Raw genomic sequence first — 15,627 nt, forward strand, 5'->3', positions numbered from 1 at the left:
TCTCTTCCCTGGCTTCTCAGTGGTGGACCACATGTGGACTATGATATGGAAATTTATATCATAATGACAGGAACAAACCAGTTCCTCCCTAAGTTGGTTTTGGTCATGGTGAATTATCACAGTAACAGAAACTAAAACTCAGACACCACCCTTGAGTTTTCTCTCACTATTCATCTTTTCTCTTAAAAATGCATTTTTGTCCTGTGTCTGATTTCACCGTATTTGAACTTCTAGTGAGGTCCCTGAAGGGTCCTAGACCTTGTGCTGCCACCCACTGAGAAATGACACGGGCTGTATCAGAACTAAAGCCAAGGTAGTTCCAAAGCATCTTTTTTTCTGATGTTTTCCCAGTCAGCGAATTCCACCCCCATGTGCCCAGATTGCCCTGTCAGAGATTCACCATGCAGGACCTCCATCTCTCTGCTCTGGAGCTAATCATTTACCCTGCACTAAGAATGCCTCCTAGTATCCATCTCTGTGTGCCCTCTAGCCCTTGGTGGTGTCTACCTATCACCAGGACTACGGCTGAGTTCACAGACCCGCCAGCTTTACTCTCATGAACCCTTGGCCTGCTTATATTTCCGCTATAAGAATTTTTTTGAAAGCCCTCTCTGAGCAATTCCTCTGAGTGAATGAACAGGCCAAGTCATTTGGCCCATGAATGGAATGAAGCCCAAACCCTCAATTTAGGAAACTCTAAGGAGAAATTGAAGAGCATTCTTTTTTTTTTTTTTATACAACCAGTGCTATCAACCGCTCTTTAATCCTAGCATTCTTACACTCTAATTGCCAAAGGGATTTTTTTTCCTTTTCCAAACCCCCCCCCCAAAAAATAGTTGACTCTAGCTTTAGACCCTGCCATTTCCTGTCTTTCCCTGACTGGCATCTTCTCCTCTCCAGTGTCACCACTATGTGACTCACCCTTGGACAATGCAAACTGCTACCCTCTCTCCCAATTCCATTCTATCTCACTTTCATAATCTTTTTTTTTTCATTTCTCCTAAAAACATCTCAGCACCAGTACTGGTTCACATTAATCTTTACCTAATTAGTTCCTGTCAGGTCAGATGCCCGTGTAAATTCACAAACATGATTCTTGTATCACTTCCATCCTTCTTGCCACAGTAAGCCTAAAGAAAGATTTTTTTTGTAATAACTTTTCATCTTCATGTTCTTTCTGATTATATGTCTTCAATAGCATTTAACATATCACCACTAGATGTGAGGTGGATAGAAATTAGGACATCTCAAAACATAAGAGGGAAAATCATGTCAAATATTGTAGGTTTTGGTGTGGTGCTCCCTAATGATTTCTGGGAAGAATTTTAATCATCGTATTAATAATAACCTTTAAATATCATATTAATTGTGTTACTTCCGAATTATATTGCAGATAAATATCTACATTGACCTTGTATTATGAGCTTACTAAATTTGCTGCTTAGTAGTAACTGCTAAGGAACCATATCTGTTTCTATGTACACAATCATGTTATCTGAAAATAAACATGGTTTGATTCTTGCATTCAAAGAGGGACATTCAATGATGATTATGTAAAAATACAAGCTATAGAAACTAAAAGCATCAGAAATCATAGCTGCTGAAGCAAAAACTGTTATGCTAGGTAGAGATTAATAGTATAATGGAGGAATGCAGCATTGTAATAGTTGAAAAATACTTGTCTTACAGCAACTTATGATCAATTTAGTATGATATCTTGCCCATTTTCCTACTGTCTATAAATCACATTAAGGTACTTTCCCAGAAGACGCTTAAAATAGTTTATTCAAATACAATTGAAATACCCTAGTGCTGCCCACATGGTATCTTTTGGATGAGTGTGAAAACCAATGTACCATCTTCGGTCTATTGAGTGATGACCTCATGCTCATCCTTGTTAAAGAAACATGAGACACAAGAGGACAGAGAATCCCTATGTGCCACATCTAGTGACACAGAGACACATTTTCTTTCTTAGGAAAAGCTAAAACAAGTGTAACAAGAGAGACATTGGAATGTCTACCTGTACATTTCTTTATGTGACTGTTCCTCTTTCCATGTGATCCTAATTTGCATCCAAAATTCTCCTCCCAAAATTCTGCAAACCACACATTTCTCCGATTATTGGCAAGAGTTCGGCTTCTAAAGTATCGATCAAACCCTGTGTTAAAGGGAAAGGTATGACTTCAGTATTCATTCAAAATCACAACAAAATATGACCATAACTTTGTAAAAGCATTTTATTTTATGATATTTATATCATGTAATATGTTATATATGTTATATAATATATATATATACAACAAATGAATAATTATTTTCTGTCTCTCGTAACATGAATTGATACTCCAGACTTCACTGCACCTAAACCCCCTACAATGTCTCTGACTCCTGTATGTTCTGTTTTCAGCTAATTCAATAAGGCAGTCAGTACTGACACAATCGTACAGAGCCATGGCTAAGTAGTCTAACCACCTCTTTAAGGGAAGACATCTGAAAACAATACCTTACTCCAGAGGACAATGTTAAAGATAGGAATTTTGGTCACTGTCGAGAGTATTGGAACAAACCATCCATCTATAACTGTGCTCCAAATTTTCCTTGTTTCCCTTATTTTTTAATAGGGTCAATTAGGATAATGCATTCCGTGTTTATTAATCACGCAAGTACCCTGCAATGCTATCACCATCACAAACATCCATAAAAGTGCACAAAAATCAACTATAGTAACTAGTGTCATGGAAATGTCTAATTGTGCTCTAAACCAAGAAAAAAAAAACCCTTTAAAGTATACTTTTTAATATATAATGGCTGCAGAGTGGAAATGACTACCCTGCTAACAGGGGTGCATATTCTATTCAGAATCAATGATGAGTATAATAGAGATTTGAATTATAACTTTAAATGTTTCATTCCTTTTTGTTCCTCCAGTGCTACAGATCAAACCCAGAGCCATAGGCACCCAAACCAAGAGTTTTACCTCTGAGCTATGTCCTCAGCCTACATCTGAATTTCGATTCCATTGGAATGAAATGAAGTCTTTATTGCATTCTTACCATCAATTGAGGCTCTTTTAGGCAAAATTGTCACAGCACCTTCCGCAATCTCTTCTTGCTGATAGACAGGTGCTATTTTGGATCCCCAGCTATCTGAGCCAATCCATAGAAAATGCCCACTCTGGTTTAATTTTTTTGCTGCTTCCAATATCCTCCTATAGGAATAAAATAGAATAAAAAATATGATATTTGTTGGGAGAGACTACAATGCTAGATATCATAACACCAGTGCTGAAGCCCGAGTGTGTTGTCCAAATTTCATGCATCATGGAAACTTAATTTTCCTAGTCATATGTTGATAATTCAGTGGGAGGATTCTTGAGGGATAATTAGAGTTGAATAAGCCAGGAGTGTGGGCCCCAGGATGATACGAATGATCTTATGAGCAGAGCCCAGAGTGAGATGTTTCTCTGACATGCCATGTCTTTACACAGAAGACAAATCCTCATCAACTTCCAAGAAGCAGCTAGGACCATACTCTTGGGCCTTCCAGAGTCAAGTCCATCATCAAATAAGCTTTTTTCTTTATAAATTACCCAGTCCATAGCCAAACAAGCTTCTTTTCTTATTTCTTTTAAAATTATCAAGCTCGTGGTACTTAGTGATAGCAACAAAAAAGCGAACCAGAACAACCAATTTTATAAAGGTAAATACACTTGGTAGGTCATCATTAAACAATTAGTCAATCATGCTAATTGCTTGAGTCTTATCATCTCCTAAAGGAAATGCAGCAGAGACTCCAGCATGTGTTAATTGGGCTAATCCTTAACCTGTTCTCCTCACTCTGCCTCTCATTCTTATGCAACTCATTTCGCTCAGCCCCAGGTTTTACTCATAGGCATTGCCAACATAGAAATGAGGAGGCTGTTGAGTCTGAAGCAAAAGGTAATCTGTGGGTGTAGAGGAACCTAGTGATTCCTGTGAAATCTCACCAACTTTTTACACTGCTCATAAAATATGTTTGGGAAGGATGTGGGGCACAAATCTGATCCTGTATCCTGCAGGAAAAGTAATCAGCACCTGATGTCATCCTCATTGGCAAACATAATCACTGCACGAGCATTGGGCGTCTCCAGCAGGCGTTTGATAATTTTTTCGAATTCTCCAGGTCTTGGTTCACGTGGGATTTTCTGTGATTGAGCAATGCAAACACCACCTGTTTGAGGGAGAAAAACTTGTTTCAGCAAAAAGCATTTATTTAATTAAACCTTGATGAGGTTAATTATGTTATAAAAGCACATGATTTGCTACAAAATACTGTTCCTCCACACATTTGTCATTCTGGCCTACTGAAGGTAATTGTGTCTGTTTTTATTATAATATGTGCACTAAGTGAATAACATCAATATGAGTTCAATTTTCTTCCACAAATGTAAACTGTGGGGGGGAGGGGAGGCAATGATGGTTTAGAGAGGAAATGTTACCTGTGAAGAAAGTCTAGAGATTGAAGGAGAAAGGTACCATTTACATTTGTTTATAAGACTAAATGAGAGTGACAAAATTAATAAAATATGTTACTTTATTGTGTGAGAGGCTGCTCTTGAATAGCAAGATCCCCTTTTCTGCTTTTCTTTGCTAGTAGATGTCATTTACATTTAATTTTGCTTTGTTGCTAATAACTCTTTGAAGCTAATAACATTGCTTCACTCTTCAGCAGAGTGTGTTGTGAGACAAATCGTCTTCAAAACTATCTGGCAAAACTAAAACATTCAAGCCCTTCAATGACATCATACAAATAAAAATAGCTGTTTAAGCCAAAAGGAAGAAAGTGGGGAAAGGAAAAGAGGAGTGGAAGGATGAGGTACCCAGGACTCTTCTTTCATGATTTCCTAAAACTATGAGGTTCCAAAGAAAAATGTAGAGAGGATTCTGTCTCCAAGATTGGATAGGGTAGCAGAAAGAGCATTTTTCCTAATTGCAGTGGAGCAGAGACAAGCACATTCTAACAATGGAAGAGAAAATAGAATTAGCTATACGTTTGTCTATTTCATTGTAGCTTAAATGGGCTTTTTGAGTCAGCTAAGAATTAAGTCACCATTTGTGGCACTGCTTCACTGGGCACAGGTATTTTTACTTCTAACAACTGACAATAACTTCAGTCACTCAGTGATTATTGGCTGCCATTATAGCTTATGCATTAGATTCAGAAAAATCTGTGTAATCTAGGAGACAGTGTACAGTCTGGAACCAGATACTGTAATAAATTACAACTGCCATTTATGTAATAAAACTGAAAGATTATAGAAATACTTCATGTAGTTGGGGCTAGGAAGAAAGAAAATGAGTGGTTGAAAAATCAGATTTCAAAACACACACACACACACACACACACACACACTCATGCTCACACTCACATACCTAACTATATGGAAGAAAGTGAGGCACTCAGAATTCGAGGAGAGAATGAGCCTAGCTTAATGTCAGCCTAGAGTATAAATAGGTTAAAGTTAAAGTTGGAAAAAATGGCCAGGTTCAGAACATGGATACATCTGTCAGCCACAAAGGGCTATATATGAAATATCCATGAATTGCAACTTAATCCCCATTATGAAGGTATTGAGTCAAGGTTTTTCTGGAGGGGACTGAGTAACAAGGATTGAGTCTTCACACCTGGAATTAGGGTCCTTTCTTTAATTCTAAAGATAAGAGGAGAGAGGGAGAGAGGGAGAAAAAGGAAGGGATGGTAGCTGGGAAAGAAAAAGGAAGGGAAGAAAGAAAGAAGCAAGGAAGGAAGGAAGGAAGGAAGGAAGGAAGGAAGGAAGGAAGGAAGAAGGAAGGAAAGAAGGAAGAAAGGAAGGAAGAAAGGGAAAGAAAAGAAGGAAGGGGAAGGAAGGAAGGGGAAGAAAAGAAGGAAGGAAGGAAGGGGAAGGAAAGAAGGAAAGAAGGAAGGAAGGGAGGAGAAAGGAAAGAAAGAAAAGGGAGTAAAGAAGGAAGAAAGAAGGGTTGTAAATAAGGAAATAAGGAAGGACACAGGAAAAGGGGAAGAAATAAAGGAAGCAGCAGCATGAGAGACCAGAGAATTCTTTCACCATAGGCCATCTGAGAATACAATACAAAAATCAATTGTCTATGAACCAAGAACTGAGCCACCGGAACAACCCAATCATTCTGGCACCCAGATCTTAGACTTTTGTTTATAAGCCATAAGCACAATGTAATTTATTGCTGAAGCTTGACTGAACTAAGGCATTACATAATTTAGACTTTACCCAGAAAAAAATAAGAATTCATTAAAAGCTAATAACACAGAAAGAGATAAGCTTTGCTTTAGGAAGAAAACTGAACCTAGCGGCAACCAGTTGAGTGTGTGTAATCAGAACCAATGTGGACAGCAGGAATGAATGAGGATAACTAATAAAAAATGATCATCTTTCTTATATGTTTGAAAGTATTAACATCATCCATGAAATATAAATGCATTTAGAAGGTTTATACCTTATTCCTCAAGAGTAGAGCTGTTCATCATCAATGATTCAAGCTATGCTGTGGCCTACACTTACTCCCACTACTAGTATACCAGTAAGAGTTATAGTGATCAATTCATTACACAGCAAGTGTTTATTAAGATTCCAGTATTTTCCAGGTATGTGCAGGACACGATGATACAATAGTCAATAAAATGGACATGGCCTCTGCCTTCATAGCATTTTGAAATACAATTAAATCAAGCTTACATACAAAAGTGTGTAAGTATCAATTACGCAATCCCTATAAAAAATAAAAAGCTGGTACAGTGGTCAGGAAAAGCTACTCTGAGGTGATATAATTTAGTTGGCTTCTAAAAAGATAAAAATATAGAGAGACTAATGGAGGAAATGACAGGAAATAGAAGATAGAAGCATAAGTGAGGGATATCCCTATCCAAACCAAGTCTTGATGGCCCATTGGAAACATTGGTTTCCTGAACATGTATTTTATAGATGAAAATGGATGAGATTTAATGATATGGAGGGAAAACCAAAGAGTAAAGAATGGAATCAGGTCCCACCCTTCTGCCACCTCTCCTCCACCTCCATCAGACTCCTGAATCATACAGGTACGCTTCCCTTCTTCACCCATCTTCCTTGCTCTCTGAGCCCTCTGTGCCAAGCCAAGCTACCCTGAGCAGCCTGCCATCCCAGAGGGACATCTATGCTCCTCCCACTCTCCACCCACCTTCATTGAACCTGAGGCTCCTGAAACATAGAGAACTGCAAGTCTGGAACCATACATCCCAAGGATATCCATCAGAAGCCTGCCACACCAGGACCATCAAGGTTTACTAAGCCCTCCCCCCCAATACATACTCCAAGAACATCCAAGGACACAAACCATCCAGATGGCTAAGGCCCTCAAAAGAATACAATCAATAAGCAATAAAGATATATGACACCTTCAAGTACAGCTACTGCACCACAGCAAGCCCTGGATATCCAATACAACCAAAACAAAAGAAAATGACCTCATATCCAATTGTATAAAGATGATAGAAGTCTGCGAAGAAGAAATGAATAAATCCTTTAAAGAAATACAGGAAAATACAATAAAAAGATAGAGGCATTTAAAGAGGAAACAAATAAATCCCTTAAAGACATACAGAAAAATACAATTAAATAGATGAAGGAAGTAAATAAAACTGTACAAGACCTAAAGCAATAAAGAAAACAAACTGAGGAAATCCTAGAGAAGGAAAATCTATGGAAGAGAAGAGGAATAATAGACATAGAAAATGCAATCAAAGAAATTGATACATGGATCAAAGAAAATGTTTAAGCTAAAAAATTCCTGACACAAAACATTGAAGAAATCTTGGATACTATGAAAAGACCTAATCTAAGAATAATAAGAATAGAAGAAGGTAAAGATTCACAGCTCCAAAGCATAGAAAATATTCTGAACAAAATCGTAGAAGAAAACTACTATCCCAACCTAAAGAAAGATGCCTATAAACACACAAGAAGTTTAGAGAATACCAATTAGACTGAACCAGAAAAGAAAATCCTTCCAGCACAAATTTTTTAAAACACAAAATCTACAAAATGAAAAAAGAATATTAAAAGTGGTAAGGTTAAAAGATCAGGTAAAATAGAAAGGCAGACCTATCAGAATTATACCCGACTTCTCAACAGAGACTCTAAAAGCTCGAAGGGCCTGAGCAGATATGCTGCAACCTTTAAAACCACAGGAGCCAGCCTACACTATTATACACACCAAAACTCTCCCTTAAAAAACAGGATATTTCAAGATAAATCCAAATCAAATACTATCTATCCACAAATCCAGCCCTACAAAAAAATACTAGAGGAAAACTCCAACCCAATAAAGATAACTACATCTAAGAAAACACAGGAAATAAGTCATTCCATACCAACAAAAACAAGGAAAGGAGAGAGAGAGAGAGAGAGAGAGAGAGAGAGAGAGAGAGAGAGAGAGAGAGAGAGAGAGAGAGAATAACACCACCAATCGCAAAATAATAGGAAATAACAATCACTGGTCATTAGTATCTTTCAACATCAATGGACTCAATTCTCCAGTAAAAAGATACAGGCTAACAGAATGGAGGCAAAAACATCATTCTGCTACATATAAGAAACATACAAGAAACACACCTCAACCAGAAAGATAGACATTACCTCAGAATAAAGGGCTGGAGAAAAGTTTTCCAAGAAAACAGACTGAAGAAGCAAGCTGCAGTAGCCACTCTACTATCGAATAAAATAGACTTTCGACCGAAATTATCGAAAAGAAATAGGAAAGGACACTTCAAACTCATCAAAGGAAAAACCTTTTCCTTTGATGATGTCTCAATTCTGAACATCTCTACTCCAAACCTAAGGGCATCCACATTTGAAAAAGAAACATTACTAAAGCTTAAATCGCATGTTGAACCCCACAGACTAATAGTGGGAGACTTTAACACCCCATTCTCACAATTTGACAGGCCATCCAGATAAACACTAAACAGAGAAATAAACTAACTGACATAAATGAAATGGACATAACAGATATCTACAGAATATTTTACCCAAAGACAAAATAATGCATCTTCTTCTCAGGACCTCGTGGATCCTTCTCCAGTATTAACCATATAGTCAATCATATAGCAAGCCTCAACAGATAACAATAAAACTGAAATAATGCCTTGTATCTTATCAGACAACCATGGATAAAAGCTGGACTTCAACCACAACAGAAATACTAGAAATCCTACACACTCATGAAAATTGCACAGCTCTCTACACAATGATCTCTGAGTCAAGGAAGAAATAAAGAAAGAAATTAAAGACTTTCTAGAATTCAATGAAAATGAAGGTACAGCATACCCAAATTTATGGGACACAACAAACGCAATGCTAAGAGGAAATTTCATAGCACTAGGTGCCTCCATAAATTGAAAAGTTCTCATATTATCAATTTAAAAGTACACCTGAATGCATCCCCAAAAAAGAAGCAAGCACACCAAGGAGGAATAGAACGCAGGAAATAATCAAAATCAGGGCTAAAATCAATCAGTTAGGAACAAAGAAAACAATAGAAAGAATCAACAAAACAAAGCAGATTCTCACTTAGAATGGGGAATAAAATAGTCAGAAGATGAAGGAGTGAGGTTATTGGAAGGAAGCAAAATAGGGGTTCAAAATCAGGTGTAGGGAAGGACAGGAGAAATGGCTAGATCGTCATGAAAATGTATGGAAACCTGTAATTGACAGGGTAAGGAGATAGGAGGCATCTTATGGATGAGAAACATGGAATAGAGGAGGCACCTAAGAGTCAATGGAGGTGACCTTAGCTGTGACTCACTGCATTAGGGATATGGAACCTGAAGAGGCCACCTCCTGGAGCCAGGCAGGACCCCCAGTGGAGTTATAAGAGCACCAACCCACCCACAGAATTTTCAATCCAAAATTTATCCCATCCACAAGAAATGCAGGCTCAGGGGATGGAGTCGAGACTGAGGGAACGGCCAACCACTAACTGTCCCAGCTTGAGACCTATCCTATGGAAAAGCACCAATTCCTAACACTATTAATGATACAGTGTTATGCTTGCAGAGAGAAGCAAGTTATCCTCTGAGAGGCTCCACCCAGCATCTAACGTAGGCTGATGCAGACACCCACAACCAGACAGTGGATGGAGCTTGGGAACTATAATGAAAGAAGAGGAGGAAGGATTGAGGGCCTCAAAGGGGATAGGATCTCCACAGGAAGACCAACAGAGTCAACTAACCTCTGGGCTCTCTGAGTCTGAACCATCAATCAAAGAATACATATGGGCTAGACCTAGGCCTCACTGCTCATATGTAGCAGAGGTGCAGCTTGGTCTTCACATGAGTCCCAAACAACTGGAGCTGTTTCCTGTATGTGGGATATGATCTTCTACCTGGGCTGCCTTGTTTAGCCCCAGTGGCAGAGAAAGCACCTAGCCTTGCAGAGACTTGAAGTGCCAAGTTTGGGGGTTGGAGGGGGGATACCCAGTGGGGCCCCACTTGCACAGAGGTGAATGGGAGGGGGATGGGGAAGGATTATTGGAGGGGGTGACCAGAAAAGGTCAGAATGTAAAGTAAATAAGTAAAAATACATACATACATACATACATATATACATATGTGAGTAGAATGTAAAGTGAATAAGTAAAAATAAATACATGTATATATATACATACATACATACACACATAAAATTTAATTATAAAAACTAAAAGAATAGAATCAGAAATCCCATGAAGGTGGTTATCAGAATACATGGTGGAGAAGAATGAGTAAGGCCATTCCACTAAACAGAGGAAGGACAGAGCTCTGGCAGAAGTTCTGAACTGCAATCAATGATGCAAATAGTGAATCACTCACTAGGAAGTCACTTGCAGGGCTTGGTCACAGTGGCCAGTTCTGCAGCGACATGATTAAACAAGAGGAAAAGAGGAGGGCTGGCAGGTATGTGAGGAGAAGTGAATGATTTTCACTCAAGGCCGCTGCCTTCAATATACCAATGAAAGCATCCATCAGGCTAAAGCACCCTTTCTAAAGCTAAGGAGAAGGAAAGGGAAATGCAGTTACCATTCTGTCCAGTATTGATAGTAGGGACTGATATTGGGATCAACAGAGAGAAAAGGAAGCTGAGGAAAATCTGAACAAATTCCGTGCTCTGGATAGAGCCAGTGAGAGGCTGGGAACAAAGATCATATTTTGAGAAACATTTTGGAACCAGGACTGGAGGAATGTAGAAAACTATAATTTCGCTAAAAATCAACAATGGCTGAGTGACAACATGAGGTAACTGCCGAAGGGCAACACCTAACTATGACAACTCCTCAAGAGTGGCTGCTTCAGAATGTGCTTGCCCTTTTCATTAAACTGCCACAATTACTTAAGTACTACTTAAGCATTAAAGACTTGTTATATCCTGAGCATCGCTCTGAGACTACCACGGACTCCAGAGCCAGGAGAAACGGCAGTTGCAAGAATTTCATTAAAATTATTTCAGGTGAAGCATTCCTCACATATAGTTTAGTCTGAATTCAGTGGCTGACTTATTCACTGAGGACCTAGTAGATTTTTGTTTATAAAAAGCTGTGCTAGCTAAGGTGGAGTTTAACAAAGGATATATCCACTTCACTTCTTTTTCAAATTATGCCCCTTACCTTGTGCTTGTCAATCTGACCAATTTATTTTGTTTTGATTTTTGGGGAGATGCTACATGTTGAATCTATTTCAGCTGAACCAATACCTTTGGAGAAAATCCACTGGACATGGCATATTGATATTTCATACCTTATGGATATTTTATTAAGTTATACGGTGACTGCTTCTCGAGTGATTTGCATTAGAAGATTAGAATACCTTCCTTAGCCTTGAAACTCATTCACACTTTCTATTTCTATACCATTCAAAAAGACAGTTAATCCATTCATAGGCGCTCACGGTCTGCTATATTACAGGACCTATAAAGAGACTCAAAAGATTGCCTGCACTCCACAGTTTCATCAGTTAGTTGAGAGACAAGCTGTGCATACAAAAGTCAGGCATGAGGATAGCACTGATGAACAGCACAAGGAAAGATAGCACAAGAGATCTATCAAAACACAGAAACAAACGGGAAACAAGCCATGGCCCCAGGCGCTCCACAGGTTTTATATTAAAACCAATCATTACAAATGTTTTTGTAATAATATTTAAAAGTGAAGTAAAATTCAGCCAAATATTCCTGATTAAAGGCATATTTCCCACATAACAACTCACTATATGTTTTTACTTCCAATAATAACTGCCTTAATTTAAACCCCTGGGAGGAAGAGATGGGGCCTCTCCTCAGAGACTTTCTCCATGGCATCTCCTTATGTCACTCTGAGAAGCCACTGGTGATTCAGGGAGCATTACCTTGACTTTCCTACAGCACCCAGGACTTCAAGAAACAGTTTTTAAGCTTAGCATAAGGGACCAAAACAAACGAAACAAGCAAACTGTGATAGAGGAATTCATAACTGTTTTCCAGATTCTCTTGACTGGTTCCTTGCCACTGTATCGTTTTTTCGCTTTGTCGTTATGTAACAATAATTAAATATATGCTTGCTATGCAGGCATGCTGTTAGCTATCACCCCTCTCCACTCTCATCCACTCTGAGAGTCCAGCACTACACCCAACAGCAGCCCCGGCCCCCACGGGTGCTGCTATCACTACATGCTTGGCAGGGAAACAGGAGCATCTCCTGCTGATGGCTGAAGTGCCTGTTCACAGACAGAACAGTTTTAGTCTAGACTGCCCTCACCATGCCCATCCACGATGGACTCTACCTGTAGCATAATGGTTTCGGTGGCTGCAGATCACTGATGAATAACATAAAGCAAACTTAAATTCTCATTTAAAAAACCCAGCAGGTTATCCCTGGTAAATCTGACTGACAGCTACATAAATACAGCACTTCTATTGAGTATTAAGAACTTAATTAAGATGCTTAGAATTCTGGCAGCTTATAGAACTGACTTAAACTTCAGCATATAGTCATTCAATGCACAACGCTTCCCAATCATTTCTATAAATGTGTGTCTTCAGAAGACTTGGTCCCTTGTCTCCTACTTCATTTGTGGAAGGCAGCAATCACATTTCCTGCAATATTTATTATTTCCCTTCCCCCTCCTTCCACTAGAACACTACAACCACTGAATCCTGCTCCTCCTACTCATCACAATAACCCTAATGACTCTGCCATACTTGGTACCCAGTCATTTCAACAGACATTTACTGCATGAACAAATGTAAGCTATGTGATTGACAGTTCTGAGATAGAAAAATATAGATAGTTCTGCTTTCATAAGACCTGCCCCCAGCCAGGAAAAGAAATGATTGGATACATATGAATATATGGTCAAAAATGTGTTTCAATAATAAAAGTAAAAATAAAATAAGAGACTTTGGTAAGGCAGATTACCTTGCCGTTAAAATAGACTCTAGATCCCAAAGTTGTTTTTTTTTACCAGGATATCATGTATTAAAAACCTGCCTAGGCCTTAGTTCAATTATCTGTAGGGTGACATTGTAATTTGTCATATTGATATGAAGACATATTTGCAAGCAATACCGTTGTTATTACTTCTCAGGGAAGCTGAGACTCATGGGTAATTGGTCTGTTATTTCAGGCCTGGGAGATGAAAGTTTTGTGTGCATTGATTTGGTAGAGACAAGTGGTACATGAAAGCAAACGAACCTGCCATCAGCAGACTTGAGAGTAGGTCTTGTGTGACCTTGAGAATGAGGTCATAACATTACCCAAGGATATGGTGGGGACCCAATAAGGTTAAAGTTCTCATGAATGCAGTGCAGTATTATGTTCAATACTAATCATCATCAAACAGTCAAGTACCATCATCCCCATTGAAAGGATGTTTGATGTTCAGATCTAAGCACTGGAGTTTTCGACAGATCTCATTTTTCAACCATTCATTGTTCTTGGTGTTGCACCACCAAATATCCAAAGTTTTGAGGAGGAGCATTTTTGATTTGCTCACTAGCCTATACCAAGGAATGCAATGACTATATTTCACATTAAGAGAAGAGATTACTTTTTTTTTCCTGACCACAGTAATATGAATCTCCTTTCAAAGATAGACCATCTAGATGTCAAAGATTTAGATTTAAGACTAGGGGCTGATGAGATGGTTCAACTGCTCTTGGTGTGAAGCCTGACATTCTGAGTTCAGTCCCCAAGACTTACAGGATGGGAGTAGGGAACTGACAAGAAAATTACTCTCTGACCTCTACACTCTTGCAAGCACCCACCCACCCACCCAGCCCCTCACACAAACACACACATTAAATGAATAAATAAATATAATACAATTTTAAATTAAATTTTGACTTTTTAAAATAATGATAGAATTGCAACAAAAATACTACGCAAAGTATTAATGGTTCTAACTATGATAGAAAAGTTGTGAAAATATTAATATCCCTACATGTAAAAGTTTGCCAGGAATCACTGCAGTCTCCACTCTGGGACAGGTCTAGAGTACACTGTGCCTGTATTCCCAGCCAGTTGGGGATCTACCCAGCTACCCAGGGGTCCATGAAGATTCATATGAAGGCTCTTGGTATCCATGATGAACTGGTAGACTATGGTGGCAGCCAGCCACCTAATCCTTGAGAGGTGCTGTGATAGGAAACATAATTATGGGAGGAATTTTTGTATTCCTTACTATTCTCCCCAGAGTCCTGAAGCTTTGTGTGGAAAGCAATGAAAACCTTCAGTGAATGTGTGCTATTGATATTGCCCTGTCAGGGACCATGGCCGCTGTCAGGGATTCTATCCAGCCTCAGTGACAGGGTAAGGGCAAGCCTCCCACCCACTGTGGGGTAAGGCTCAGAGGGAATGCCAAAGTCTTCCTCTAGGATCTGAATGTAAATATTGATAGTGTGAGCAGAAAATGTCCAACATGGTTTTCTTCCCCTCAGATATTTACAACTTGAAGATTGCTACCCTACAGAGATTACCCCATTATCCAAATGTACAGCACAGACCTGTTATCTGTATATGTCTTAGTTAACATTATTATTCCTGGGATGAAACACCAGGTCCAAAAGCAACTTGTGGAGGAAAGGGTTTCATTCACTCACAATCCCATATTTGCAATTCACCAATGAGGGCAGGATCCTGGAGACAGGAGCTAATGTAGAGGCCATTTAGGGTGTTGCTTACTGGCTTGCTGCCCATGGCTTTCTCAGCCTCCTTTCTTAGAAACCCAGGACCATCAGCCCAGAGATGGAACCATCCAAAATGGGCAGCCCCACACCTCCCATTAATTACTAGCTAAGAAAATTATCTACAGCCAGATCTTATGAAAGCATTTTCTCAGTTGTAGTCCTCTCCTTCCAGATGACTCTAGTTTGTATCAGGTTTACCTGAAACTAGCAGTCACAGAATGTAAACTCACCCACTAGTTCAGCTGTATGTAATAACTCCACCTCTCTATTCAGTTCTATATAATACCTATGTTGATGAGCTTCAGGTATGTTTGTGGAGGAAGAGCTATGGTTTCTCAGTCTCAGAGTGAGTGTGAAAAGTATGGAGCTGTGAAGAGGATGATACATCTCTGGTCACTGAG

The 15,627-nt window shown here is 39.0% G+C and overlaps 1 protein-coding gene across 1 annotated transcript in view; it reads right to left on the bottom strand.

Annotated features, from left to right (window-relative positions):
* Positions 1-15,627, bottom strand: part of Grm8 (glutamate metabotropic receptor 8) — an 870,036-nt gene that overhangs the window by 483,890 nt on the left and 370,519 nt on the right. The window contains exons 4-6 of the mRNA XM_052173334.1: positions 4,077-4,212; positions 3,057-3,211; positions 2,024-2,161 (exon numbers count right to left, since the gene is read on the bottom strand). Coding sequence (XP_052029294.1) covers positions 2,024-2,161; positions 3,057-3,211; positions 4,077-4,212 — 429 coding nt within the window. The remainder of the gene's footprint in view (positions 1-2,023; positions 2,162-3,056; positions 3,212-4,076; positions 4,213-15,627) is intronic.

The sequence above is a fragment of the Apodemus sylvaticus genome, chromosome 2 (assembly GCF_947179515.1).
Source record: "Apodemus sylvaticus chromosome 2, mApoSyl1.1, whole genome shotgun sequence".
Lineage (NCBI taxonomy): Eukaryota > Metazoa > Chordata > Mammalia > Rodentia > Muridae > Apodemus > Apodemus sylvaticus.